General features: G+C 56.5%; 1 protein-coding gene and 1 long non-coding RNA gene across 3 annotated transcripts; one reads left to right on the top strand and one right to left on the bottom strand.

Moving 5' to 3' along the window:
* The first annotated feature begins 1,702 nt into the window (after positions 1-1,702).
* LOC144331316 (uncharacterized) lies at positions 1,703-3,709 on the top strand. Its single transcript, XR_013398367.1, has 2 exons — positions 1,703-1,837; positions 3,304-3,709. It is a non-coding gene; the product is annotated as an uncharacterized LOC144331316 (long non-coding RNA).
* Positions 3,710-10,373: 6,664 nt separating this feature from the next.
* Positions 10,374-24,560, bottom strand: TRIM8 (tripartite motif containing 8). 2 transcript variants are annotated; one of them, NM_001266728.2, is given in 6 exon segments: positions 10,374-11,939; positions 12,301-12,416; positions 12,549-12,580; positions 13,386-13,619; positions 13,935-14,030; positions 23,542-24,235. In NM_001266728.2, coding segments are annotated over 6 exon segments (1,656 nt in total). In that variant the 5' UTR covers positions 24,112-24,235; the 3' UTR covers positions 10,374-11,331.
* Positions 24,561-26,450: the final 1,890 nt, after the last annotated feature.

Genomic DNA, 26,450 nt, shown 5'->3' with positions numbered 1-26,450 from the left:
TCTCCTTCGAGGGGTTAGTTCCATTATTAAAATGCAGTCCCCTGCTCAGATGCCTTCAGAGGCCCTGCTGCTGTGGGTCCCTCAAGCCAAACCATTTACCCTGTTATTCAAGGCCCTGCTGATCTGACCCCAAACCTTTTTAATGGACTTATCAGCCATGGACTCCACACAGCTTTTGTGCCCAAATCTCTGCTCACTACTCCCCCAAGCATAATCCCCACAATTTCATTTTCCCACCTGTGTTCACAGCGACCTCCTCCCTGGGATGTCTGCCCCCTCTTTTGAGTTTTCCCTTCCTTTAGGGCATGCTTCAAGTCCTACCTCCCTAAGAGGACAGCCGGGTACCCTCTAACCCTCTCCCTGTGAAACTCTTCATCCAGCAAATATCTCCTGAGCAGAAGCAAAACCCCTCCCATGGCCTGAGCCCTGTCCCCTCACTGCCTGTCTGACCTCATCACTCGCTGCTCTCTCCCACCCCCAACTCTTTCCAGCTGCCCTCGCCCCCTGACTGTTCCTGAAACAACAGTTTCTGCCGGAGGCCTTTGTGCTGGTTCTCTCTGCCAGAAACACTCTTGCTCCAAGAATCCTCCAGATCTTGCCCCCCAACATTCTTGAGGTTTCCCATCTCCTGAACCAGACTTTGCCCAGTCCTCCCTATAAACACTTCCATACCCCCTCCCCTCCTGGCATCCCCCGTGTTCCCAACCTGCTTTGCCTTCCTGGACTGTGCTTATCACCAACTCATGGTGACTTGTTTTTTTTGTTGTTTGCCTTTTTTTTTTTGAGATGGAGTTTCACATACCTAGCACATAGAAGGAACATTCCATGCCTCAGTTTCTTTTTCTTTTCTGTTTTTTTGGAGACGGAGTTTTGCTCTTCCGCCCAAACTGGAGTTCAGTGGCACGATCTCGGCTCACTGCAACCTCCGCCTCCCAGGTTCAAGCAGTTCTCCTGCCTCAGCCTCCCAGGTAGTTGGGACTACAGGCATGCGCCACCATGCCCAGCTAATTTTGTATTTTAGTAAAGACAGGGTTTCACCATATTGTTTAGGCTGGTCTCGAACTCCTGACCGCAGGTGATCTGCTGGGATTACAGGCTTTTTTTTTTTTTTTTTTTTTGAGATGGAGTCTCGCTCTGTCACCCAGGCTGGAGTACAGTGTCGCAATCTCTGCTGACTGCAAGATCCGCCTCCTGTGTTCACACTATTCTCCTGCCTCAGCCTCCCGAGTAGCTGGGACTACAGGCGCCCGCCACCACACCCGGCTAATTTTTTGTATTTTTAGTAGAGATGGGGTTTCACTGTGTTAGCCAGGATGGTCTCGATCTCCTGACCTCGTGATCTGCCCGCCTTAGCCTCTCAAAGTGCTGGGATTACACTTTAAGATGTGGAGCCACTGCGCCCAGCCTTATTATTATTTTTTTTTTTTGGAGACAGAGTCTTGCTCTGTCGCCCAGGCCAGAGTGCAGTGGCACAATCTCGGCTCACTGTAACCTCTGCCTCCTGGGTTCAAGTGATTCTCTTGCCTCAGCCTCCCAAGTAGCTGGGACTACAGGCATGCATCACCATGCCCAGCTATTTTTGTATTTTTAGTAGAGACGGAGTTTTGCCATGTTGACCAGTCTGGTCATGAACTCCTGACCTCAGGTGATCTGCCCACCTTGGCCTCCCAAAGTGTGAGCCACTGTGCCCGGCCTCATGGTGACTTTTTCTTTTTTTTTTTTTTTTTGGAAATGGAGTCTCACTCTGTCGCCCAGGCTGGAGTGCAGTGGTGTGATCCCAGCTTACTGCAACCTCCACCTCCTGGGTTCAAGCAATTCTCCTGCCTCAGCATCCCGAGTAGCTGGGACTACAGGCATGCGCCACCATGCCTAGCTAATTTTTTTGTATTTTTAGTAGAGACAGGGTTTCACCGTGTTGCCCAGGCTGGTCTTAAACTCCTGAGCTCAGGCAATCCGCCCGCGTTGGCCTCTCAAAGTGCTAGGATTACAGGCGTGAGACACCATGCCCGGCCTCTCATGGTGACTTCTTTAGGGCTGATTGTCTAGCTTTTCCCCACAGACGATCAGCTCCAAGAGGGCAGAGTTTGTTTTGTTCACTGCTATATCCCTGACATTGAAGGAATGCCTGGCACAAGAAGGAGCTCAATAATGACTTAATGGCTGAATGAATTAATTAAACAAACATACAGGCACTGTGCTAGGCTCTGAAAAAAAAAAAATCAGAGCTGATTCACATTCACGTCCTCCAGGCATTCACAGGCTAGTTGGACATTAAGCCAGGCAGCTTGCAACCTAACCTGTGAACCACAATTAGTTAAAATCCAAAGTGAGGGAGCGAAGTGCATGGGAGTATGGCTGGCCCAAAGGAACATAAACATTGTGATAGCTGCGGTGGCCTGAAAGTCGCCTATGCCAGCACCAGACCTGGCACTCACATACATCGTCTCATTACCCCTTAGCCACTCTCTGCAGAGGGGGCGGGGCCAGGAGGGCTGCACAGAGGTGAGACTTTGAGGCTAGAGAGTCAGCCCAGGTAGAGGGGTCAGCAAGTCTGAAGCCAGTGGGGCATGGAAGCACACAGGCTGTGGGCGGACTGACTTCCAGTATATGGTGTGCTGGGTGGAGACTGGGGAGCTGCAGCAGGCGGGACTGGCATTTGGTGTGGCTGGTAAGTCCCTCTTAGGCCACAAGCTGCCCATTTGCATTCATGCCCCCTCCCAGCTCAGTGCCCTGCAGCAGGCGTCCACATGGATAGTGTCTGATGGCAACATCCAATTCACAACCAGGCAGCCAGGACATTTATTTTTATTTATGGGGTTGTTTTTTTTTTTTTTTTTTTTGACGGAGTCTCGCTCTGTCACCCAGGCTGGAGTACAGTGGTGCTACCTCAACTCACTGCAAGCTCTGCCTCCCAGGTTCACACCATACTCCTGCCTCAGCCTCCCAAGTAGCCAGGACTACAGGTGCCCGCCACCACACCCGGCTAATTTTTTGTATTTTTTAGTAGAGACGGGGTTTCACCGTGTTAACCAGGATGGTCTCGATCTCCTGACCTCGTAATCCGCCCGCCTTGGCCTCCCAACGTGCTGGGATTACAGGCGTGAGCCACCGAGCCTGGCCCTATTTATGTATTTTTTTGAGATGGAGTTTCACTCTTGTCGTGCAGGCTGGAGTACAATGATGCGATCTTGGCTCACTGCAACGTCTGCCTCCCGGGTTCAAGCGATTCTCCTGCCCCAGCCTCCTGAGTAACTGGGATTACAGATGCCCACTACCACGCCCAGTTAATTTTTGTATTTTTAGTAGAGATGGGGTTTCACCATGTTGGCCAGGCTGGTCTCAAACTCCCGACCTCAGGTGATCCGCCTGCCTCAGCCTCCCAAAGCGCTGGGATCACAGGCGTGAGCCACCACGCCCAGCCCAGGACATTTAGATGTCAAATGATTCACTGCTGTTTTTTTTCCAGGTGGACCAGAAGTTCACCCCACCCTTACACTCAGTTCTTGGAACACCCCTCACCGCATTCTACTTCTGAGATGGAATTCTGTGCCATTTCTTTTTTTTTGAGACAAAAGTCTCACTCTTGTCACCCAGGCTGGAGTGCAGTGGTGTGATCTCAGCTCACTGCAACCTCCACCTCCCAGGTTCAAGTGATGATTCTCCTGCCTCAGCCTCTTGAGTAGCTGGGATTACAGGCGCCTGCCACCACTCCTGGCTAATTTTTGTACTTTTAATAGAGACGAGGTTTCACCATGTTGACCAGGCTGGTCTTGAACTCCCGACCTCGGGTGATACACCGGCCTCAGCCTCCCAAAGTGCTGGAATTACAGGCATGAGCCAGTGCGCCCGGCCATTCTGTGCCATCTCTAAGCCCCCATGCTACAAGCTGCATACCACCTCACATATCACCCCCTGCTTGCCTCAGTGTAAATAATAATAACAAAAAAAATCTATATCACAGAGCAGATGGGTTCTCCCTCAAGAAAGAGCCAATTATTGAATATCTGGTGCAAGGAGAAGTCATAAATATCCCAGTTTGCTACAGTTGAGAGGCATTAACCACACAACAATGAAAGAAAACTGGTCTCTCGTGAAGGAAACATTCGAAGACCCCCCTAGTGCAGAGCTCTGAGATAAGTCCAGGCCACTGCACTCCAGCCTGGATGACAGAGCAAGACTGTCTCCAAAAAAAAAAAAAAAAAAAAAAAGAGAGAGAATAGATATGGTAGAGACCAGAGCTCTATCCATCAGCTTTCTATTGGTTATGTGGAAGGACTTTCACTGTGATGAGGTTGTGGGCTGTGCAGGAATTCCAGCAGAGTTGGAACACATGCTATCCTGGAAGGGAAGACAGACTTTGGGATTCAGGTGGAAGGAGAGAGAGTTGGGAAAGAACGACAGAAACGGAAGGAAGAAGCTCATGTCCTCGGGACCAGCCCCTTCCTGGTCCAGGCAGATCCCCCCCAACCCTAGCAGACTCTGCCCCATACTGTGAAGTATTTCCCATTCCTCCCAGCCTCCAAAGAAGATTCTGGAATCTTAGCCCTGGAAGAGCCCGAACCCCAGGCCCCGCCCCAGCTTTTCTGCACAGAGTATAAGACAGAGGCAATCTAGGGCCGGGTGCAGTGGCTCACGCCTGTAATCCCAGCACTTTGGGAGGCTGAGGTGGGCCGATCACGAGGTCAGGAGATTGAGATCATCCTGGTTAACACGGTGAAACCCCGTCTCTACAAAAACTACAAAAAAGTTAGCCGGGCGTGGTGGCGGGCGCCTGTAGTCCCAGCTACTCAGGAGGCTGAGGCAGGAGAATGGCATGAACCTGGGAGGCAGAGCTTGCAGTGAGCCAAGATTGCGTCACTGCACTCCAGCCTGGGAGACAGAGCAAGACTCCGTCTCCACAAAAAAAAAAAAAAAAAAAAGACAGCGACAATCTAAGAGTGCTCTCAATTTCATTCCTTGCCCTCTTAACAAAAAGAAACAGGATTCAGAGGATTCTAGAACCAGTACCAGAATCTGGGTTCTGGAGACCACTGTTTCTAAAGCTCCTTCAAGGAAGAATTTTCCAAAAACATGCAGGGAGGCTATTTTATTTATTTATTTATTTTTGAGTCGCAGTCTTGCTCTGTCACCCAGGCTGGAGTGCAGTGGCACAATCTCGGCTCACTGCAACCTCCACCTCCCAGGTTCAAACAATTCTCCTGCCTCAGTCTCCCGAGTAGCTGGGATTACAGGCACCCACCACCACGCCCTGCTAATTTTTGTATTTTTATTAGAGACAGGGGTTCACCATGTTGGCCAGGCTGGTTCGAACTCCTGACCTCAGGCGATCAGCCCACATCAGCCTCACAAAGTGCTGGGATTACAGGCATAAGACACCATGCCAGGCTTTTACTTTATTTTACTTTACTTTATCTTATTATATTTACTTGAGACAGGGTCTCGCTCTGTCACCCAGGCTGGAGTTCAGTGGTGCTTCAGCCTTGACCTCCCAGGCTCAAGGGATCCTCCAGCAATCAAGTGATCCTCTTGCCTCAGCCTCCTGAGTAGCTGGGACCACAGGCACATGCCAGCAACTCAGGTTAAATTTTTAATTTTTTGTTTATGTGTGTGTGTTTTTCTTTGTTTGTTTGTTTGAGACAGGAATCTCTGTCGCACAGACTGGAGTTTAGTGGCGTGATCTCGGCTCACTGCAAGCTCCGCCTCCTGGGTTCACGCCACTCTACTGCCTCTGCCTCCCAAGTAGCTGGGACTATAGGTGCCCACCACCACGCCCAGCTAATTTTTTGCATTTTTAGTAGAGATGAGATTTCACTGTGCTAGCCAGGATGGTCTCAATCTCCTGACCTCGTGATCTGCCCGCCTTGGCCTCCCAAAGTGCTGGAATTACAGGCATAAGCCACCATGCCTGGCTTTTTTTTTTTTTGTTATGGAGTCTCGCACTGTCACCCTGGTTGGAGTGCAATGGCGCGATCTTCGCTCACTGCAACCTCCACCTCCCCAGTTCAAGCAATTCTCCTGCCTCAGGCTCCCCAGGAGCTGGGATTACAGGCGCCTGCCACCACACCTAGATAATTTTTTTTTTTTTTTGAGATGGAGTCTTGCTCTGTCCCCAGGCTGGAGTACAGTGGTGTGACCTCAGCTCACTGCAACCTCCACCTCCTAGGTTCAAGCGATTCCCCTACCTCAGCCTCCCAAGTAGCTGGGATTATAGGCACGCGCCACAATGCCCGGCTAATTTTTTGTATTTTAGTAAAGACGGGGTTTCACCATGTTGGCCAAGATGGTCTCGATCTCCTGACCTTGCGATCCACCCACCTCGGCCTCCCAAAGTGCTGGGATTACAGGAGTGAGCCACCATGACCGGCCCAGATAATTTTTTTTTTTATTTTTAGTAGAGTGGGGCTTTCACCATGTTGGCCAGGCTGGTCTCGAACTCCTGACCTCAAGTGATCTGCCTGCCTTGGCCTCCCAAAGTGTTGGGATTACAGGCATGAGCCACTGCGCCCAGCCTAATATTTTAATTTTTTGTAGAGACAGGATGTCCCTATATTGCTCATGCTGGTCTCTTTAAGGGATCCTCATGCCTCAGCCTCCCAAAGTGCTGGGATCACCTTAGAAGAGGAGCTGTAGTGTGGTGATGTCTGTCTGGGGATACCTAGGGATCACAACTCCAGCTCCTTCACCCCCCCACACTTTCGTAGGGTCAGCCCTGCTCCCATTTCTTAGCAGGCTGGAGTGGGAGGTTAGGGAAGGACATGCCTCTGATCCTCTCTCCAGGGCTGCCTCTCCCACAGAATTTACAGGCTGCAGAGGTGGGGTAGGGAACTCCCCAGGCGGCTAGATGGGTCCTGGGTCCTGAAGTTGCAAATTGAATTGGTTCTCCCCCACCCTCGGATGGGAGAAGATGAGGGTGCCTTAGGAAGGCCAAGGTGACAATGACAGGATGAGTGGGAGAGTGTGAGCAGGGCCTATAAGAACCCTGAGGTGAGGTTAGAATGTGGGGGTCTCAGCTTGGAGAAGGGGGCCCTGGGGTGCTGACTCAGTGGGTCAGGGCACCCACCCTTGTCTCCTGCCTCCCACCGCAGGGTGCCCTTTGAAGCTGGGAGGGTGCTTTGAGCTGGGGTCTCCTGGCCAGATGCGCTGGGAGAGGGGGTGGAGCTGATCATCCCCCAGGCCTTGCCCTCCCCACCCCCACCTTCAGACTCCCTTCTTGGCCCAGAGACCGTTTCCGGCAGTTGCAGGGGGCACCCATTACCCCCCAGGCTCCCGCCTTGCAGCTGTTCCCCAGCTGCCCTGCCCCACCCCAAAGACAGCTGGGAGTGAGGCCGAGGGAGGGGGCAGGAGTGGCCCAGCTGCTGGGCTCCAGGCTGGGATGGGGAGGGCGGCAACATGAAAGAGCTGGGGCCGGCAGGCGGCAGAGGAAACCACCCCCGCCCCCTCCCTCGCGGTGGCCTCCCTGCAGTCTCAGCACATCTGGGCCACAGGTCTGTGGGGTGGGGAGACGTGGTTGGATCCCCAACCCTTCCCGGAAAGGGGAGGCGTGATGGCCTCTGGGGGAAGGCAGGAGGGGAGGGCCATGTGCTGGGGCACCTGTGGCTGTAGCCAGCTCTCCAAGGGGCCACCAGTTCAGGGCAGAGAAGGCCCCTCCGATGACTTCTGAGTGAGCCTGTTCCCTGGGGCAGCCCCAGCTCTTGCTGGGCCTCCTCTGCCCCTGACCCTTTTGGGAGCTGGGTGACAGCTGGATGGCTGGGGACAGCTGGGTGGGTTAGTGTCTCCCTGCTTCCCTGGCTGCCTAGAGATCCCCCCAAGCCAACTCTGGGCAGCTGCTGCTTCACCTATAGATGTGTGCGTGAGCGTGTGTTTGTCTGGGGTGGGCTTCAAAGCTGGGACGTGGAGGGGCTCGAGCCCATCCCATTCCCACCAGAATGTCCCCTCCAGATATCAGATCTCAGTGGACTGACGCACCTGGAGAAAGGGCCTCTCCCGTCAGTCAAAACAAAACTAGGCCAAGTGGGAAAGAAATTGGGCAGCTTTCTGTCTTGGCTCCCAACTGTTGGCATGGGGGACGTCCCAGGGTTCCTGGGAACTGGAGAAAGGGACGGTGAGACAGAAGCAGATGTCAGTGGAGTGAAGTGACTGTCCACTGCCACCTGTCCCCAGGCATCCTGCACCCTGGGCTGGAGGAGCACTGTGCTCCAGCCATCTCCCCACTCCCTTTAGCCCCAAACAGGTGCACAGGGAGGGAAGGGGGAGGCCAGCTGTTGTCATAAAGCTCCTGGCTCCCTGCCACACTGGGGAAGGGAACGATGAAGCAAGGGTCCACCATTCCACCCGAGTCATCCTCTACTCCCACAGGGCAGGAAGGGGGAGGCAGTTAGCAAGACTATGACTATGGTTTGGTCTGGCCAGCCCCAAAGTCTTTATTTTTCTTTATTTATTTTTTCCCCTTTGAGACAGGATCTTGCTCTGTTGCCCAGGCTGGAGTGCAGTGGCAAGATCTCAGCTCACTGCAACCTCTACCTCCCAGCCTCAATCAAGCAATCCTCCCACTTCAGTCTCCAGAGTAGCTAGGACCACAGGCCCACAGCACCACACTTGGCTAATTTTTCGGGTTTCACCACATGACCCAGGCTGGTTTTGAACTCCTGGACTCAAGTGATCCATCCACCTTGGTCTCTCAAAGTGCTGGGATTACAGGCGTGAGCCAACGTGCTTGGCAAGCCTTTATTTTTCTGAGGGGAGGGGTGGCTAGGGGTCAGTGAGGCTTGGACCACTGGCATGGGACATTTTTTTTTTTTGAGATGGAGTCTGGCTCTGTCACCCAGGCTGGAGTGCAGTGGCACGATCTCGGCTCACTGCAACCTCTGCCTCCCGGGTTCAAGTAATTCTCCTGCCTCAGCCTCCTGAGTAGCCGGGATTACAGGCGCCCACCACCATGCTGGCTAATTTTTGTATTTTTAGTAGAGATGAAATTTCACGTTGACCAGGCTGGTCTCAAACTCCCGACCTCAGGTGATCCGCCCGCCTCGGCCTCCCAAAGTGTTGGGATTACAAGCCTGAGCCACTGTGCCTGGCAAGCATGGGACTTTACATGGCTCTCTGCCTTGTCCTGGGCTTCCTGGGGTAGCTGGCATTCAGGCCCTGATTCTGCTCAAACAAGAGGAAAGACAGCTAGTCACCCAGCAGAGTACAGAAGTACATGGGCTGTGGACTTACAGCTCCGTGCAGAGCATCAGTCTACAACTGGAGCCTTTTGATGATGAGGTCCCTCTCCAGAGAAGGGCCTTGGGGTGTCCCAGCTTACTCTCCCCACAGTGGCCTCTGTGACAAGCAGCAGGGAGGACCCTGGCCACCCCGATGGCAGCACTTCTCCAACCCCAGGATGTGTCAGAATAGAATTAAAAATGCAAATTCCTGGGCTCTCAGAGATTCCCAATGAGTCTAAGCTGGGCCTCAGGAATCAGCGCCCCTACCTCTCTTTTTTTTTTTTTTTTTTTTTTTTTTTTTTGAGACAGGGTCTCACTCTGTTGCTTTGTTGCGCAGGCTGGAGTGCAGTGACTTGATCTAGGCCTACCGCAACCTCTGCCTCCCAGGCTCAAGCAGTTCTCCCACCTCAGTCCCAGAGTAGCTGGGACCACAGGTGTGGTGTGCGCCACCAAGCCCAACTAATTTTTGTATTTTTTGTAGAAACAGGGTTTTGACATGTTGCCCAGGCTAGTCTCAAACCCCTGAGTTCAAGCAATTTGCCTGCCTTGGCCTCCCAAAGTGTCAGGATTACAGGCGTGAGCCATAGCAAGAAATCAGCCCTTTTAACAAGCTCCCAAGACATGCTTGAGACTTGGAGAAGCTCTGCCGAAGTGGATGGGGACAAGATGTCTTTTTCATCTTGCCACCTCACCTCCACCCCTCCCAAGGCCAAAGCCCCAAGTCCAAAGGAAGTATGGACCCGAGTGGTCCCCTCTCACTATGGGGGCCATGGCCTAGCTAGATGACATTCCGTCTCTATGCCCGCAGCCCTGCACAGTGCCTGGCACATAGTGTGCACTCAAATATTTGTGGCCTGAAGGAGGTAAACTTTGCAAGACCCATAGAAAGGTGTTTCTCCTTTGTCCTCAGCTAAGAGCACACTGGCAGAACCTCAAAGAGATGCCAGGGCCCAGGTGGCATGGGGCTGGGCCTGGGAGGCCCTGGGCAAATATTTGTCAAATGAACCCAAGGCCAAGAGCAGACAGAGTCAGTGCCTGACGAACTGACATTCACAGGCCTGGAACCAGCTGGACCCGGGGGGCAAAATCAAGGCAAGGAGGGCAGGGGCCCCTCCCCACACTGATCCCAGGCCTCGGAGGGGGACAGGGGAACAGGCGAGGCAGGGAGTGGGACTGCGCCATCATGTTTATTAGAAGGTTGGATTTTGGTGTGTGCTCTAGACAGATTACAGAATAAATACCTGCGCCTTGAGAACAGGAAGTCCACGATTCATACAAAGTGCTCACTACAGGAAGTTGCTGTGTCAAAATCCAGGCAAGGACCCAACTCCGGGCAGCCCCTCCTCCCTGCTGACCTCAACAAGGGCTGTGCTATTTTTTTTTATTTTATTATTTCTTTTATTTCACTTTATTATTATTAATATTATTATTATTTGCTTTTAATGTGGTCACTATCATTGGCAAAGTTCCTTTTCCCCTTTCCTGGACATAGGGTTCCTGTCTTTAAAAGGTTCCGCTCTGAGGCTGAAGGTGCCAAAAGCTGCTTGAGAAGTGGCCTTTGAACTCCGTCTGGGAAGATGGTGAGGAGAAGGAAGCAGGAGAAATCATTCTTGGTTTAAAAAAATAAAAAACAAAAACAAAAGTCCCACAATCTAAAGGTCATTCCTTACTCGATCAGTGATCAAACTGCCCAAAAGGAAAACAAGAGGAGAAACAAACCCTGGGCGTTCCTCCCGGGCAGGGTAAGAAGGGTGGGACCCCCAAGCTTTCAGGGAAGCTAAGGCTCCTTCCAGCCACGGGGGTGTGAAGGGGAAGGAGTAGAGGGAAAAAGGAGAGACAGAAGAGAGCTCAGCGCCTTGACACAGACACTTTCCCATCTCCAGGGCCACCTGCGGTCCCAGCCCAGGCCAGCTCCCACTGTCACCTGTGCGTCCAGGAGATTCATAATAAAAAAAATCAGAAACAAAGCCAAAACCAAAACAAAATCCAAAAGGAAAAGACCTGGGGCAATGGAATGAGGAAGAGGGGAGGCGAGGAAGGTAGAAGGGCAGGTCTCTGGATGCATAACTCCCGAGCCCGGGGGCCGGGGAGGAAGATTCCCCAGCGCCCCGCCGCCTGCGTGGCGTTAGCTCGTCACGTAGTGTTTGGTGGACGGCTGCCCATACACCCTGTAGAAATCCTGGTGGCCGGGCTGCTGGGAGGCGTCAAGCCAGTCTCTGACCGCCAGGCTGGGAAGGGACTGGGGGACGGAGGGTGTGGGCGGGAGCGGGTGTGAGTACTCCTGCGAGGGCACTGTCCAGGGAAAGTGGCCGGAGCGGGGGTAGGGCTGGTGGCCGCCATGGTTGGCCACGGAAGAACAGTAACAGTTGTCCACAGAACAGACGAGAATCTTGCGGCCGCCATACTGGGGGAGCATGGGCTGCTGGGCGGCGGAGCCATTGGGATACTGCGATGGGGGGAACACGGGGCTTGAGTGCACTGGTTGGGCGCCGCCCGGCAGGGCCACCAAGTGCTGCGTGGAGCTGCAGGGCCCCAGGGGCTGCCCAGACTGGCCCTCACCGCTGGCTGTGCCCGCCGCCCCGTACTGGCCGCCCACAGGGCCCGACGACGTCTCTAGGAAACTGGCCTCTGGGAAGGCCGTTGAGTGCTTGCGCTTTTCCGCCCCAGAGCTGCTCACGCCACAAGGGTACAGGGGGACACTCTGCAGGAAGGGCACCGGCGTGCTGAAGGGGCCTGTGGAGAGTTGGGGCAAAAGTCGCCAAAGCTCCCGCCCCAAACAACCTAGGCCTCCTCTCCCCGGGTTGGACCTGGGGACCATTGACACCTAGAGGCTCGAGAATGTTACATCTCAGGTGATGCTTGCTCCTCTACAATTAGGAGGTAGAGAATAGTTATATCCCCACTTTAAGCTGAAGAAATGGAGGCTGGGGAGGTCATGTTGCTTACCCACTGTCCCACAGCTACAAGTGGCAAAGCCAGGATATGAGGACAGGTCTCCCAGACTGGGCCACACTGCCTCTTGGAGGGAAAGCTCTGGCGCTGAACCCCTCCCCAAAGGGCCCTGTCTCCCTTCGGCGGAACACCCCACCCTCACCTTCTAGCATTTTCCGCAGCTGCTTCTCCTTCTTGGCCACCTCGTTCAGGAAGAGCTTGGAGTTCAGGTGGCCGATCTTAGGGGGGGAAAGGCTGCTGCCCGTGCAGGTCTGGGTCCTGGGGGCAGTGGACGGGGCATCTGCTGTGAGGAGGCATCACCGGTGAGCCCGCCCTACCTCCCCGCCATGGGCCTGGTCCCCCTGCCCTCCCTAGGATGTGCCCCTGGGAGGGCTGGGGCCACCAGCTCACCTGTCCATCAGGATTTTCACAGACTTGGTGTTCTGTTGGGGGAAAGAAAAGGGTCAAGTCAGTGGAAAAGGCAGCCCAGGGAGAGCCCGGGGAGAGGGGAAGACAAAAGCTGCCCCCCGAGAGTCTCCCCCAGGCCAGGTGGATCCTCTCATTCTGGACAGAAAGTGGCAGGGGTTGGGGTGGCCATTTGCGGAAGAAGAGCTAACATTTACTGAGCTCTTGCCACATGACCCAGGCATTGTTAAGTGCTTTCTGTGCATCTATAACTTCATCCAGATAGCTACCCAAGAAGAAGGGCTCTGCAGGCCCACACTGTTTTAGCTCAAGTCTTTGGGGCCAGATGTGTTTTGGAATTTGGAAATTCTTTTGATTTTAGAAGGAATATACAGTGCCTGTATCATATATTACATATCATCCCCAGCAAGACACAACAATCGAATACATCAACATTTCTGCAGCAAAATGTTTGAATTTTCCTACCAAGTGAGAGAAAGACCACAAATTGCCTAACATCAGTTCAGGTCAATTTTTGCTGTTAAATTAGATGCCAAAACTTGTTTCTGTTAGTTTTCAGAGATGTTTATAAATATGGAATTGTGGATAAAGAATAGTAGCCCTGTATCATCAACACTACTTTGCAGGTGAGGGAACAAGGCCCGGGATGTACCTATGACTTGCCCAAGGTCACAGTGCTAGAAAGAGCAGGCAGGTGGATTTGAACCCATGCACGCTGGCTCCAAAGGCAAGGGCATGTGAGCTACAGGTCGGGGAAACTGCAGATCTCAATTTGGAAATGGCCCTCTGGGTGCCAACAGCCTGGTCCTGGGCCCAGCTCACCTTCATGAAGCTGACATCCTCCGTCTTATCAAAGAGCAACTGCAGGGAGCCCAGCAGCTTCTTGGCCTCCTGCATGCGCTCCCCGAGGTGCAGCGCCTGCGCTGCGTTCTCGCTGCAGAACTTGGCCTGGGCCTTGTCCAGGACCTCCACTGTCTGCCGCAGATCCTCGTCCAGCAGTTGGTGCAGTTTCTCGTACTGCAGCCGAACTTCCTCCTTCAGTTGGCTCACTTTCTCCTGTGAGTACAGGGGGTAGGAGTGGGCAGGCAGGTGAGCACTGGAGACCTTTGGTTTCCCCCTCTTACCCATCTCACATCCTAGAACTCCAAGTTACCAGGCTGCCCCAGGCTCCCAGGGGCAAGGTCTGACCTGCCAGTTCCCCACTGGTAGCCAGCATCCCTTGGCACCAGTGGGTATCCACGGACAGTTCACTGAATGACTGATGGAGTGGTTCTGGCGTAGAGCCACACAGTCAATCCTTAGTAAGGAACTCACCCAAAGCCCTGCACTCAAGCCACCCCCATCCCTCAGCATGGCCTTGGGCTTAGCTACCTCCACCAGGCGCTTGTCTGACTCGAGTTTGTACAGCTGGTCCTCAATGTCCTGCTCTCGCTCCTCCAGCCGGTCCTGCTGCTTCATGAGCATCTTCTGCAGGGACAGTTGGATGGGGGTATCAGAGGGGCTGTGGCTCCAACCCTGACCCATGCTTCCCTCTACACAACACATGCATCCTATGGATCCTCTGACCCGACGGCACCAAGCCTCTGCCACCCAGCCCCTCTGGCCCCCTCCAATCCCAGGGGCCTATTACTAGCTCTCCTCAGAATAGCTTCCCATGCATATTTATTTATTTATTATTTTTTTAGATGGAGTCTCATTCTGTTGCCCAGGCTGGAGTGCAGTGGTGCAATCTCGGCTCACTGTAACATCTGCCTCCCGGGTTCAAGTGATTCTCCTGCCTTAGCCTCCCAAGTAGCTGGGATTACAGGCGTGTGCCACAACGCCCAGCTAATTTTTTTGTAGTTTTAGTAGAGACGGGGTTTCACCATGTTGAGCAGGCTCGTCTTAAACTAATGACCTCAAATGATCTGCCCACCTTGGCCTCCCAAAGTGCAGGGATTATGGGCGTGAGCCACCATGCCCAGCCCCCATGCATATTTAAACCCTGAGCTTTCGAGGCAGGGCTACACCAACCTCTGTTCTAAGCACTTTTCCTGTACAGATTTATCTAATCATCTCAGTAATGTCATAAGGTAAGTACTATCATTATTCTCATTTCACAGAAGAGGAAACTGAGGCCTAGAGAGGTTAAGTAATTTGTCCATGGTCATGCAGCTTGTAAATAGCAGAGCTTGGGCACAAACCCAGGTGATCTGGCAGCAGGGTCCACTCTTACCCAGTCTGTGCTGCCTCTCCCTGGGGAGCGTCATCTAAGAGATAAGTACCCTAAGATGCAGGGGGTCAAATTCCCTTCCAAAGCCACATGAGCCTCTGTCCCAGTCCAGAGATCTCACTTTATATTCGCCTTACATTAGGGGGCATCAAGCCTGCCACCCCCTCCCTTGTTCTTAAGACCAAGAGCTAGGACTCTGGAGTCCTGGCTAGCTCCCTCAGCCCCTCAGTGGGACCCAGACAGAAAGGAGATTTGGGGTCTCCTAAGACCTGAGGCCAGGCTGCTGGAAGGTACTGGACCAAGCTGCCCTTCTCAGCTCATAATCTCCTGTCCCCACAACCCCTTCCCTGCCAGCCACTTCATCTCTCCTGCCCTCCTCCCACCAGATATGCGTCTTCAGACAGGCTCTCTCCCCTGCTCAAAAACTCTCTGTGACTCCCTGCTATCAACTACTTTAGCATGGCAATGAAGACTCTTTTACATCCTGACTCTTCCAGCCGGCTGGGCTGGTATCCTGTCCCCAACACTCCGCACATGGAAACTCCCTGCAGCTCTAAGTACATTCTTCTGCAGCCCACAGTGCCTCCTCCCTCCCCTGTCTATCCTTCAAGGCCCAACTTAAATCCCTACTCCTCTAGGAAACTTTCCATGATCCCCGCTCTGAGGCTGTGCAGGTCCCTCCCGGTCCTGGCTACGGGGTGGGGCTGTCCCACTCTGCCCTCCTTCTCAGGTTGTGCTGTCCAATATGGTAGCCACTAGTCATATGTGGCTATTTAAATCCAAGTTAACAAAAAATAAAAAATAAGGTCGGGCACTATGGCTCATGCCTGTAATCCCAGCACTTTGGGAGGCCAAGGCGGGCGGATCACCTGAGGTCAGGAGTTTGAGACCAGCTTGACTAACATGGAGAAACCCAGTATCTACTAAAACTACAAAATCAGCTGGGCGAGGTGGTGCATGCCTGTAATCCCAACTACTCAGGAGGCTGAGGCAGAAGAACCCGGGAGGCGAAGGTTGTAGTGAGCCAAGATCGCACCATTGCACTCCAGCCTGGGCAACAAGAGCGAAAGTCTGTCTCAAAAAAAAAAAAAAAAAAAGTTAAATATCATTTCCTTATGCACCAGCCCCATTTCAAGTGGCCAGTACCTATGTATCACTAGTCTCAGATACTAAAGTTACAAAATGTTACCATCATGCAGAAGTTCTATTAGACAGCACTATTCTGGAGTCTTCTAATTGCCTCACAAACCATGGTCTCATCTGCCTACAAGACACAGGGCCTCTTAAGAACGGGGATTTGCTGCTGTCTTTCTCCACTTCCCTTCAGAGACAGGCCACACAAAGGCCTGGGCGGCTTGAGATGCATAACAAATTCACTCAATAAGCCCGCGGGTTCCACACACAAAATAAAATTCGCAAAGCAGCTCTGTGTAACCACAGACATTCACAGTAACTGTCATGCAGCAAGGAGTGCTTCTCTTTCTTCCTCTGTGGGGGCCTGAGAGTAGCCCTCCAGTTCAACGCCATGACTCCCACCCCAGTCACACCCAGCTGGCCCCCCGAAGACAAGCTGCCATCAATCCCTTCCTCATCCCACCAGCCCATTTTATGTAGGGGCAAACCAAGGCCCACCAGAGACTTCAGCCAGACCCCATTTTGTGTTGGAGGCTACTCTGGAAATAACCAGAACCCTGGGAGCAGGAGGAAGTGTGGGGGTGAGGCTTTCACCTCATAAGCTGGGTGCAAGGGGCCCACACACAACTTAACCTTTCAGTGACCCAGGACAGGACTTCTAAAAGAAACAGACCCGGGAGACCTTGCTCTGCCCCCAGAAGCGCCAAGAGGCACAGGAATCTGCTGCCAGCCCAAGGGGTCAGAGCCTGACAGCACACACAGCATGGGCGGGCAGGCGCAGGGGCGCCCGGCACAAAGCTGCACATGCACATAAGAATACCTTGCCACCTGAGCCCCGAGCCCGCCTCAGGTATGCTGGCGGGCACAGCCACAGGTGCAAACGCACTTGACCCAACCCCCTCACAGGGAAGGTTGGACCTCCTTGGAGGCCCCAGACAATGGCGAGAGGCCTGGCACGATGGCGAGGAGGCCAGGACACTCCAGGAACATCAGGCCCGCTGACCTCCCCTGGAACAATTGGCCCTCAAATTCTTGCCTGCTGGCTGCCCCATGCCTACCCTCAGGAGGACAAGGTCCCCCTCAGGTACTCCTCAGAGTCCAGGTCACTCCCTCCATCCAGTGATCAGGACATCTGAAAGGCCCTGCTGGCCCCACACATCTCACACCATGGGCTTCCTGCATGGCTGCTTCTCCACGACCAAACCCACCAGGAGCTGGTTCAGGGCGGACCCAAGTGAGTCCCAGGGGAGGGGTAGGAAAGAGGCAGCTCCAAGGTCCCAGCGCAGCTTAAGGACAGGAGCGGAGCTGTCCACACCCACCCCGCAGGCTGGTGGGTGCCCCTTTGCCCCATCCCTTGCCGATGCCCAGGGAGTGACCCCTCAGGGCACAGCAGAGAGAGGGCCTTCCTGTCCAGTCCTGGGGGGGTGGGGCTCAGCCCCTTCCCTCTTCTTCCGGGCTTTCCTTAGTTTTCCCTGGCAGCACTTCTGCCCTGGGAGCCAGCAGAGTCTTCCCGAGCTTCTCTGTCCTGGGCACTCTGGGTGGGACACCAGCCCAGGCCACACAGAGGCATGGCCACAGTCCCTAGCAGGTGGGAGGGTTTCATTGCCCCCTCCTGCTGCAGAGGCCACTGGGCTCCTGTCTCTGCTGCAGGGGTTGGAGTGAGAGCAGGAAGGGGAAGGAGGCTGGCCAGGGGGTGCCAGTCAGGGAGGAGTTGGGGGGTTGCACTGGCCTGGCCTGCTCTCCCTCGGGGCCAGTTCCTGCTACAGACAGCGCCTGGGAGAACAGTGGGAGCTGCTGCCGCCTTAAGCCTGGGAAATTGGAAGGAAGATGGGAAATACCCGCCTGCTGTCCCCTTCACGACCCCACCCCAGTTCACCAAATGAGCAAATCAGGATGCCAGGACACTGGAAGATGCTAGAAGACAGGGAGCAGAGGAAGGAAGACCCGGACCCCCCACCACCAGCAGCCTCCTTTCCATCCCAACCCCCCCCTGCCTCCCCAGGGAATGGCTAAGAGCCAATGCCCCATTTCCCACCTGAGAAAAACCCATAGCTGAGATTGGACCGGATTTCCCAGCTCAATTCAGAGCAAGTACTCTCCGAGCAGGCAGATGGGGCTGGGGGCACCTTACACACGCCACCGCACCCCCACACCCACCCCCCAGGGTGCGTGGCCTGGACTGCGCACACTGGAGCACGCAGGAGCAGAGCACACAGAGCAAAGTGGAACGTGGCCAGGGCTAGAAGCTCTGGAGGCCCCAGGCCTCCAGGGAGACGGGGACTAGGTGGGGCCCAGGGAGGACCTTCACACCCCCAGCCCTGCCTATCGGGCCTCAGGCCTTCGGTGGTCTGCCCGGAGCCTGTGAGGACAAAAGCATGAAGAATCAGGAGCCACCATTCCCACCCTCCACCACCTGGGCCACCACTCCTCAGCTTTACCGTTGCTCCCTCTGAGTCCCCTCCCAGCCTGGAGCAGGGAACCCTGAGACCCTACAGTCCTGCCCCAGGAAAGCCTCATGTCCCTCTGGAGCCTGACTGGCCACACCAGCTGCCATTTTTGATGCCAGACTAGACTGGGCAGACGGGTGAGGCTTGGGGACTCTAGTCTGTATAAAAGTTAATAAATAATAATAATAAAACCCTCAAGTCAACCTTGAAGAGAAACAAGGTCAGGAGGAAACAGGGCCCCAGGGACCGGGAAAGAGGCAGTCTCTAGGTTTTCAGACAAGACCAGCGCTGGCTCCAAAAGCCCCTGTGGTGGTGGGAGAGGCAGAGCAGGGAGGGGCAAGAAGAGGGGGTTGGGCAGCCTCTTCCTGCTCAGGTCCCTGCCCGGTGACTCTCCGGCCAGCTCCAGCTCTGGCTCCAGCCCCCTCCTCAGAGCCACCCCATCCTAACCCTCCCCTACTCCTCCCCCTGGTCCCTGTCCCCATCTCTCCCTGGGTCTCTGGGCCCATAGCACTCTCCCCTTTCATCAGAGAAGCTTCTGCCTGCCCTAAACCCCCTTTCCATGCCTCAAGCCTCTGCCTTGGGCTATCATGTGAACCCCAGGCTGGGGAAACCACAGGCCGCAGAGGGAAGGGGCTCCAGGGCAGGCACCAGGGCAAGGAGAGAGGCAGCGCCTCAGATGCGAGCCCGGCAGACCCCAGAGAGGGCTTCCCAGCTGCAGAGTGGAATTAGCTTTTGCCACGCAGAGAGCAGCGCTCTGGGGCAGCAGAACAAAGAGGCGAGAGAGAAAGCCCCCCTTTGTCTGGCTTTGAATGCCAGGCCAGCCGGGAAGGAAGGCTTTCCCAGAGCCAGGGAGGAGGCCAGCCAGGCCAGCCTGCTCAGCCCGGGGCAGGGGCCCAAGCCGGGCTTACTCCGCCTCGCCAGACTGTGCCCAATACAACAGCACAGGACCCATTCGGCTCCTACCTCCAATACCCGCCACAGGCTCACTCCAAGGGGAAGCCCATCTTTCCCTCCTTTCCCCGACACCCCCACCACAGGGGGACGTCCCAGGACCCCTGACAAACTCACAGCCACCAAGCAAGGATCACCTGAGCAGGCACTCACAGAGCAGCACAGTAGTACTGCCAACTGTCAAGAAGGCACACTCAACTTCGACTCACAGGCGCTCAGCAGGCCTGGTAGGCAGACACGGCCGCGCAACTAGAGACTGAAGTCAGCCACGCTGCGCCTTCTCAGAGACACCCATGTGAGATACAAAAAAATCAGTCACATCCAAGATACACGACCCAGATGTGCTGGCTACACATGCACACACACACACCTGCAGACAGACACGGACGTGCGGCCACCCAGGGCTGCAGGAGTCAGAGTAGTCAATATTGTGTGCATGACAGGTGCCCGGCCGTGTCAGCAGGATCCTGGGATGGGGGTGGGCAGCTGGGCCTCTGCCTGAGGCTCTGTTTCAGGGGCAACGGAGGAAGGCCAAGCCAGGGCCTCCTTCCACGAAGACTCGGGGTGGCCAGAGAAGGGGCCACATGATCTCACACCACACACACACGTGTGTGCACACAAACACACACACCCCTGCAGGAGTATGGTCTGCTGTGGGGAGATGGAGCAGTGAGGTCTGCACTGCTGGAGTCAGGCTGCAGCCCCAGCCTCAGCACCAGCCCCAGTAGAGCCAGCCCTCACTCTTACTGCGTACTCAGAGACAGACAAATGGAGAGGAAACCCAGGATTCCCTCCAGGGTCTCAGGGTGACCCCTCCAGCCACCGGCAATGTGCACAGGATCCCCTCACTCCAAGCAGGGGCAGATCCCACACTGGCCCAAGCAGTGGGATCTCCTCCCCCAGAGAACACCTCTTCTTGACTCTGAACCTCTGAGAATGCAAGGAACAGGGTCCTAGCAACATGTTCAGCCTTGCTGTGGGACGCCAGGGATGATGCAGAGACACAACTATAACTGCACAAGACTCAAGCAGATACACCTGCATAGACACACACGCACCACATACCTGCAGGCCCCTCACACATGCAACCAGGCCTGCACTTGGGTCTTCTTTCCATGTCGTGGGGGGTCATGAGATAAGGACACCCCCCCAGCTCCCACCAGTCCCTCATTGCTTTAGATGAACTCCTGAACCTGGAGGCCAGGAGGGGTCTGACCACTCAGGATTGCCAGGACTGAGCCCACCTGGATGTCCAAATCTTGGGCCCTTAGCTTCCCCACAACCTCATGGGAGAGCACATTTAGGATCTAGGCACATCCTAGAGAATGGTCTCAGGACCATCCAGTGAGTATTCAGGCCTCAGGGCAATGTGGCTGACACACTGGCTTCCCAAGGGAAGATTAGGGCAACAACCCGCTTGGGCCTGATTCTGAGAGTCCCCCTTGTAGTCCCCCAGGATGGATGGAGGCCCTGCTTGCCCTCCTGCTGGGTCCCTGCTCTAAGCCATGGCCCATGTACACCTGTGGATGCTGTATGTGATGGTGAGGCCACCAGGGAGGGATTAATCTGGGTTTCCTATTTCTAGCCAATTGACAGGCATGTCAGCAATCCCCCTGGGAGGGCAGAAGAGGATGCACAAGAAGCAGAGCCTAGATTTTAACGCAAGTGCCAGGTCTCTGTGCTTCTGCCCCTGTATCCTGGGGAATTCTGTGGCCCTCGCCCACAATACCAGCAAAGGCCCTTTAAGGCAGACTCCCTCCAGCCCGGGAAAAGGGGCCAAGGAAAAGAGCTCCACCCACTGCCCCTGTTTGGCCTACAGAGAGTGCAGAGGATTCTTCCATTCAGGTTCCTATGGCTCACCCCCTCCTCTCCCTCCTGGGAGGGCAGGCAGGGCCCCTATTTCTCCACATTCAATAAGTCAAACTCACAGTTGAGTAACACTGGGCTACTGAAGGGTTTCCAACCCCAGTGGCCTGGGGCACCAGAAAGAATCAGGGGCCTCGGGAGGAGGAACCTGGAGAAGGATGGGGCTCAGGCTGCCACTGCAGGGCACAGCTGCTGAACGCACAGAATTGCACATCTGGCCCTGATGCAACCCACTACTTCTGAGCCTGCCCACACCAGGCACAAGAAAGCACGTGCACGCGCACACACACGCACCCGCACGCACACACACATACACACACCCTGTGGAGTTGTCGACAAAGTTCAGTGCCTGCTTCCATCCAATCCACGAGTCTGGAGATGAGGGGCCTACTGGGGGGTACCCCAGGGAATACTCTGCATGCACATGCCACCCACCCACCCCTGTCTGCGCCCCAAACTGTAGAGATGGGAGACAGGTGCATTGGAGGGCGAAGCACACAGTCTCAAAGACACTCAAAAACACAGACACCTAAAGCTATCCTCCTACACCAAGTCAGGTGTAATTATGTTTTCTCTCCCACCCCAATTAAAGACATCCCTAGCACTCAGACCAGCTACAGCAGCACTGTGGGTGCGAGCAGGCATCTGCACATCGCCCAGGTTACTGCCCCTCCCCTGTTCCTTTCAGCCACATCTCCTTTCCCCTCCTCTCATTTTCCACTGCCAATCCCAGGACAGAACTGGACAGCCCTCCTTTCTCCTGCCTCTGCACTTTTCCTGGCCTCCTCCCCCAGCCCTTCCATCTTTATTAATAGCAGCAGCTTCCCAATACTGGGGAAAGTGTGGGCTGTGCCTGCCCTGAACTGGGGTGGAGGACACAGCGGGTGGAGGACACACTTCCTTTAAGAAACCAGAGGCCTATCCTGGCACACAAACCCAGGGCTAGTCCATCCGATTGGAAACTAATTATACAGTAAATCGTATTTGCTGTCCCCGCCCCAGCCTGTGGTGGCCCTCCTGCCTTTTGTTGGTTGTATGTGTATGTTTTTTAATTGCTAAACAGTGACTCATTCTGACTGGTCCCCCCACACAGGAAACAGCCCCATCTCCAATCATGCCCTGAACAGAGCTTCCTCATACCCAGCCTCCCCACTGGCCTCCACTAACCTCCAGGGATCCCCACCCAGAGACACTCCCAGTCCCACCGGAGCACAGCCTAGCCCCCAGATATCACACCCAGGCCTCAGGCCCCAGGTCCCAGGCCCCAAGGTGGGGCTTCAGAGAGGACTCCTCGGTGTCAGACCAACCCCTTCCTTTCGGTATGACTCAACCCTGAAAGCCAGAGGACTGGGGAGGGACCTAGGAGGAGCCCCCTCCACTGAAGGGGACGGAAGTATTGCCTCAGTCCAGCTCCAAAACTAGGCCCAGAGGCCTGAGGGGGGAGGCGGTTTGACATTGGCCGCGGCCGCAGGGTGTATACAATGGGAGGGGACGCGGTTCTGTAATCACCCAGCCGGCAGCCCAGGGGAGCCAGCTGCCTGAAACCAGATTTCAAGGCGGCTCAACCTTAAACCCACAGGATTCTTTTTCCGTCTTCCACTTCCCCTCCCCAAATGTGGGAGGGCGGCGAGAGGGTTGGGCTAGGCGAGAGGGCCAGGATGATGAAGACACATACTTGAAGGTTTGTTCATGCGGCCCGTGCGACACACAGGCAAGGGCAGCGATTCTCACACAGGGAGAGCCGGCTCTCGGGAGGAATCCAAATAGCGGAGCCGCTGTCCGGGCCTCGCTGGCTGCCCAGGCCCTGTCCAGAGAGATGGCCGGAGTTCTGCTCTCCCTCCGGAAGCTCCCCCCACCCCCCCAATGTGTTTCCAATAGCGCTGAAAACTAACATGGCTGCTTTTGTTTACTTCCTCATTGGTATGCCAGCATCATGGATCATGTCAGCCACAGCAGCGGCACCGGGACACTCATTACATAAACAGCAGCTGGAGAGGCAGGACCGGGGTCACTGCCTCGGTGACTTCCCGTAGGGCCTACAGCAACAAGGCTGGGGGAGGGAGCAGCGCACCACAGAAAAGCAACACCCAGACTCTACCCCTGACGGTCCCACACCCCAATCCCATAAAGCACTCAGAAAACGGACCCTGTGAGCACAGGTGCGAGAATGTACCAAGTAGCGACCCGGGGCCCTTCTTCCCAGGACCCTGTCCCCAAACTTTCAGAGAAGAGTTTGGCCAGGGATTACTGGCCTGATGTCACAAGAGTCAGCCTGTCGGGATGGGTGGTCCCCGGGCGGGAGGGAGGGAGGAAGGGACTGTGTGTGTCTGTGTGTGTGTGCGCGCGCGCGCGCGTGTAGGGTACTTGCCCGGATTTCATTCCTTCGGATCTCCACGTCGCACACCGAGTGTCCCTGATGCGCGCCGCTGTAGTAGCAGCAGTACTGGCACACGGCCACCTGCTCGGCCTCGCAGTGGTAGAGGCGGTAGGCGTTGTGCTGCGGGCAGCTCCAGGCCCGCACGTCGTCCGCCTCCACCAGGAGGTGCCCGCGGGCGGTGGAGGGCTGCTGCAGGTGCGTCTGCACGTGGGACTGGCAGCAGGGCGCCTCGCAGCGCAGGCAGACCTTCTGGGCGGGCAGCGGGGGGCCGCGGCGGCAGAACACGCAGTGCAGCGCCGCCGGCGGCTTCTCCACGTGCAGGGCGTTGAACTTCTCCACGATGTTGGTGAGCTTCAGGTTCTTCTCCAGGCCCGGCTTCTGGTTGTAGGCCTGGTTGCACTCTGGGCAGCGCACGAGGCCGCTGTCCTTAGCCCACGCCTCGCCGATGCAGCCCCGGCAGAAGTTGTGTTTGCACGGCAGCTGCACTGGCTCCACGAAGACGTGCAGGCAGATGGGGCAGATGAGCTCCTCCTCGAAGCAGTTCTTCCAATTCTCCGCCATGGCGGCCGCGGGCAGGGGGGCCGGGGCAGGCCTCCCCGACTCCCCAGCCCCGGGGGTCCGTCCAGAGCCGCTGTAGGCCCACCGAGCCCCGAGCTCCGGCCCCAGCCGGCCCCGACGGTCGCTCAGTCAGCAGCGCCTTCCGCGTGCCCGCCCCCCGGAGGAGGGAGCCGCGGTCCTCACGCCGCGCGCGCAGCCGGCTGCGTCTCCTCCTCCTCCCGAGCGCCTAGCGGGAGGCGGCGGACTGCGCCAGGGCCGCGACCGGGGCTCCAGCCCTGGAGGGGAGCTCCGGGGTCCAAATTCCATATAAGAGGCCGCCTCCCCGTCGGCGCGGCTAGGGCAGTGGCGGCCCGCGGCCTGCGCTCGGCCCCGCGGCTGACATTGGGGCGCGCCCCGCAGTAGACGGAGCCTGGGAGCAGCACACTTCCTCCGGCGGCGGCAGCAGCTGCGGCTCCTGCCTGGCTCGTCGGCGCCGCGCCTCCCTCGCGAGGGCCGGGGTCTGGGGTCCGCGGGGCCAGGAGGCTAGGGTGGCCGCACCGAGGGCTGCTAGATCCGGACGGGGCGGGAGGGGCGGGCCGGCGGTCCCTGGGCCACGGTGCGGGCGTCCCCCGGCTGGCTGGCCGGGCGCGGGCTGCGGGGCGCGGGCGGGCCGACTCCGGGGCGCTGCGTGCGCGCAGGGGCAGTCATTCAGATGAAATTCCAGTCCCCGGCCAGAGACACCAGCCCGCCTCTGCCTTCCTCCTCCCTTCACAAATAGAAACGGAAGGGGGAGGGAGAGAAGTGGAAAAAAAGGCAACCGGCGAGGGAGGGAGGGAGAAGCCCCGGCGGCGCTCGGGCCTGACCCCCGGGCGGCTACTTCTGCGCTCCCCCGAGGCCCGGAGCCCCCGCCGCGAAGAGACCCCGCGCGCCCGTCTCCGCGCTGGGCGGGCGCCCGGGCTCTGCTGAGGAAAACAAGGATTGATCAAACTAGAAAGGAATTTTTCTCAACTGCTAATGAACAGGAGGCTCGGCTCCCGGCCCTCCCCTCCCCTCCCCCGGTCCTCCCCCTTCGCCCCCCCGGCCCCCTCCCCCCCACTTTTCTTTTCTTCTCGGCCTCTGCTCGGGCCTGGAAGGCTCCGGGCTGCGGTCGGAGCCAGCCTGCGGCGGCGGGGCCAGGCCGAGCCACCTCCCTCAGTGCCCAGCCATCTTGGGCTCCGCGGCGGCAGCCGGGGTCTGGGCGCACTCGCTGAGGGGCCCGCGGCGTCCTCTAGCTCCTTTTTCTTTTTTTTTTTTTTTTTGGTGAGATTTTTTTTTTCCACGGGGAGGGCTGGCGGCCTCCAACAAATTAGGAGAGAGGGGAGAAAACGCGAAGTCCCGATTTCTCTCCACCTCTGCTCCACCCACCCCGGTCCTGTCCAAAAAATAAAAAAAAGATGAGAATTGGAAGAAGTCGGCAGAAAGGCAAGCGCCCGCGGTCCCCGGCTGCTGCCCAGGCGACGCGTCCGGGGCGGGCCCGCGCCCGTTGCTCGGTCCGAGGTCCGTCTGTCTGCCCGCTGCTTCTCAAGAGAGGGGAGGGCGCTTCGGGCAAGGTCTCCGCAGCGGCTGTCGCCTCAGAGCTTTATCGTCAGATCAAAAAAGAAAAAAGAGGAAGAAAAAATCCCAACCCCAACACTCTCATCACAGCCACCTTCAGCCATCTTGCGCTTATTATTATTATTTCAGGAATAATCTGTTTAATAAAAATACCTGCGTATCCAGCCCCTCCCCCGCGTCCTGGGGTCCCCGCCCCCTTTTAATAATAATCTCGATAATAAAAACGATCGGCTGGCCGGGCAGTCCGCGGCGGCCCTTTCCTGCCTCGACTTGCTCGAGCCCGGCTCTCCCCACGGGAAGGGGCGCCGCGGGGTGGGGGTGCGTCCCCGTCGCCCGCGCCAGGAGGAAAGGGCGCCCTCGCCGCCGCTGCCGCCGCGAGGAAGGCGGACGGCTGAGAAGCCGCGGCCCACGGGACCAGCTGGAGGGGCACTCGGGGGTCCCAGCGCCCCCGCCACGGCCCGGCCTGGGAGTCCGCAGCCGGCCGTATACAATGGGTTCGGAGCAGAGCGGGGCAGGCAGGGTGGGGAAGCGAGAGAGCTGGGGGCTGCAGCGAGCCGAGCTCCCGGGCTGGGGCGGAAGGAGACGGGGGGGTGGTGTCCCTACATCAAGGCCAGTCCCGCTACTCGGGAAGGGGGCGGAGAGTCGCGGCGGGGGGGCGAGGAGAAAGCGGCAGGCGGCGCCTTTAATCAGCACCCGCAGGTTCTGCCCACCCGGCACTGGCTAAAGAAACGGGCGCGGGGCCGGGGGAGAGGCGGGGCGTGCTTTCCGGA

The sequence above is a fragment of the Macaca mulatta genome, chromosome 9, assembly GCF_049350105.2.
Source record: "Macaca mulatta isolate MMU2019108-1 chromosome 9, T2T-MMU8v2.0, whole genome shotgun sequence".
NCBI classification, from domain to species: Eukaryota; Metazoa; Chordata; class Mammalia; order Primates; family Cercopithecidae; genus Macaca; species Macaca mulatta.
The sequence above is the reverse complement of the archived record's forward strand: the minus strand, read 5'-3'. Positions and strand labels throughout refer to the sequence as shown.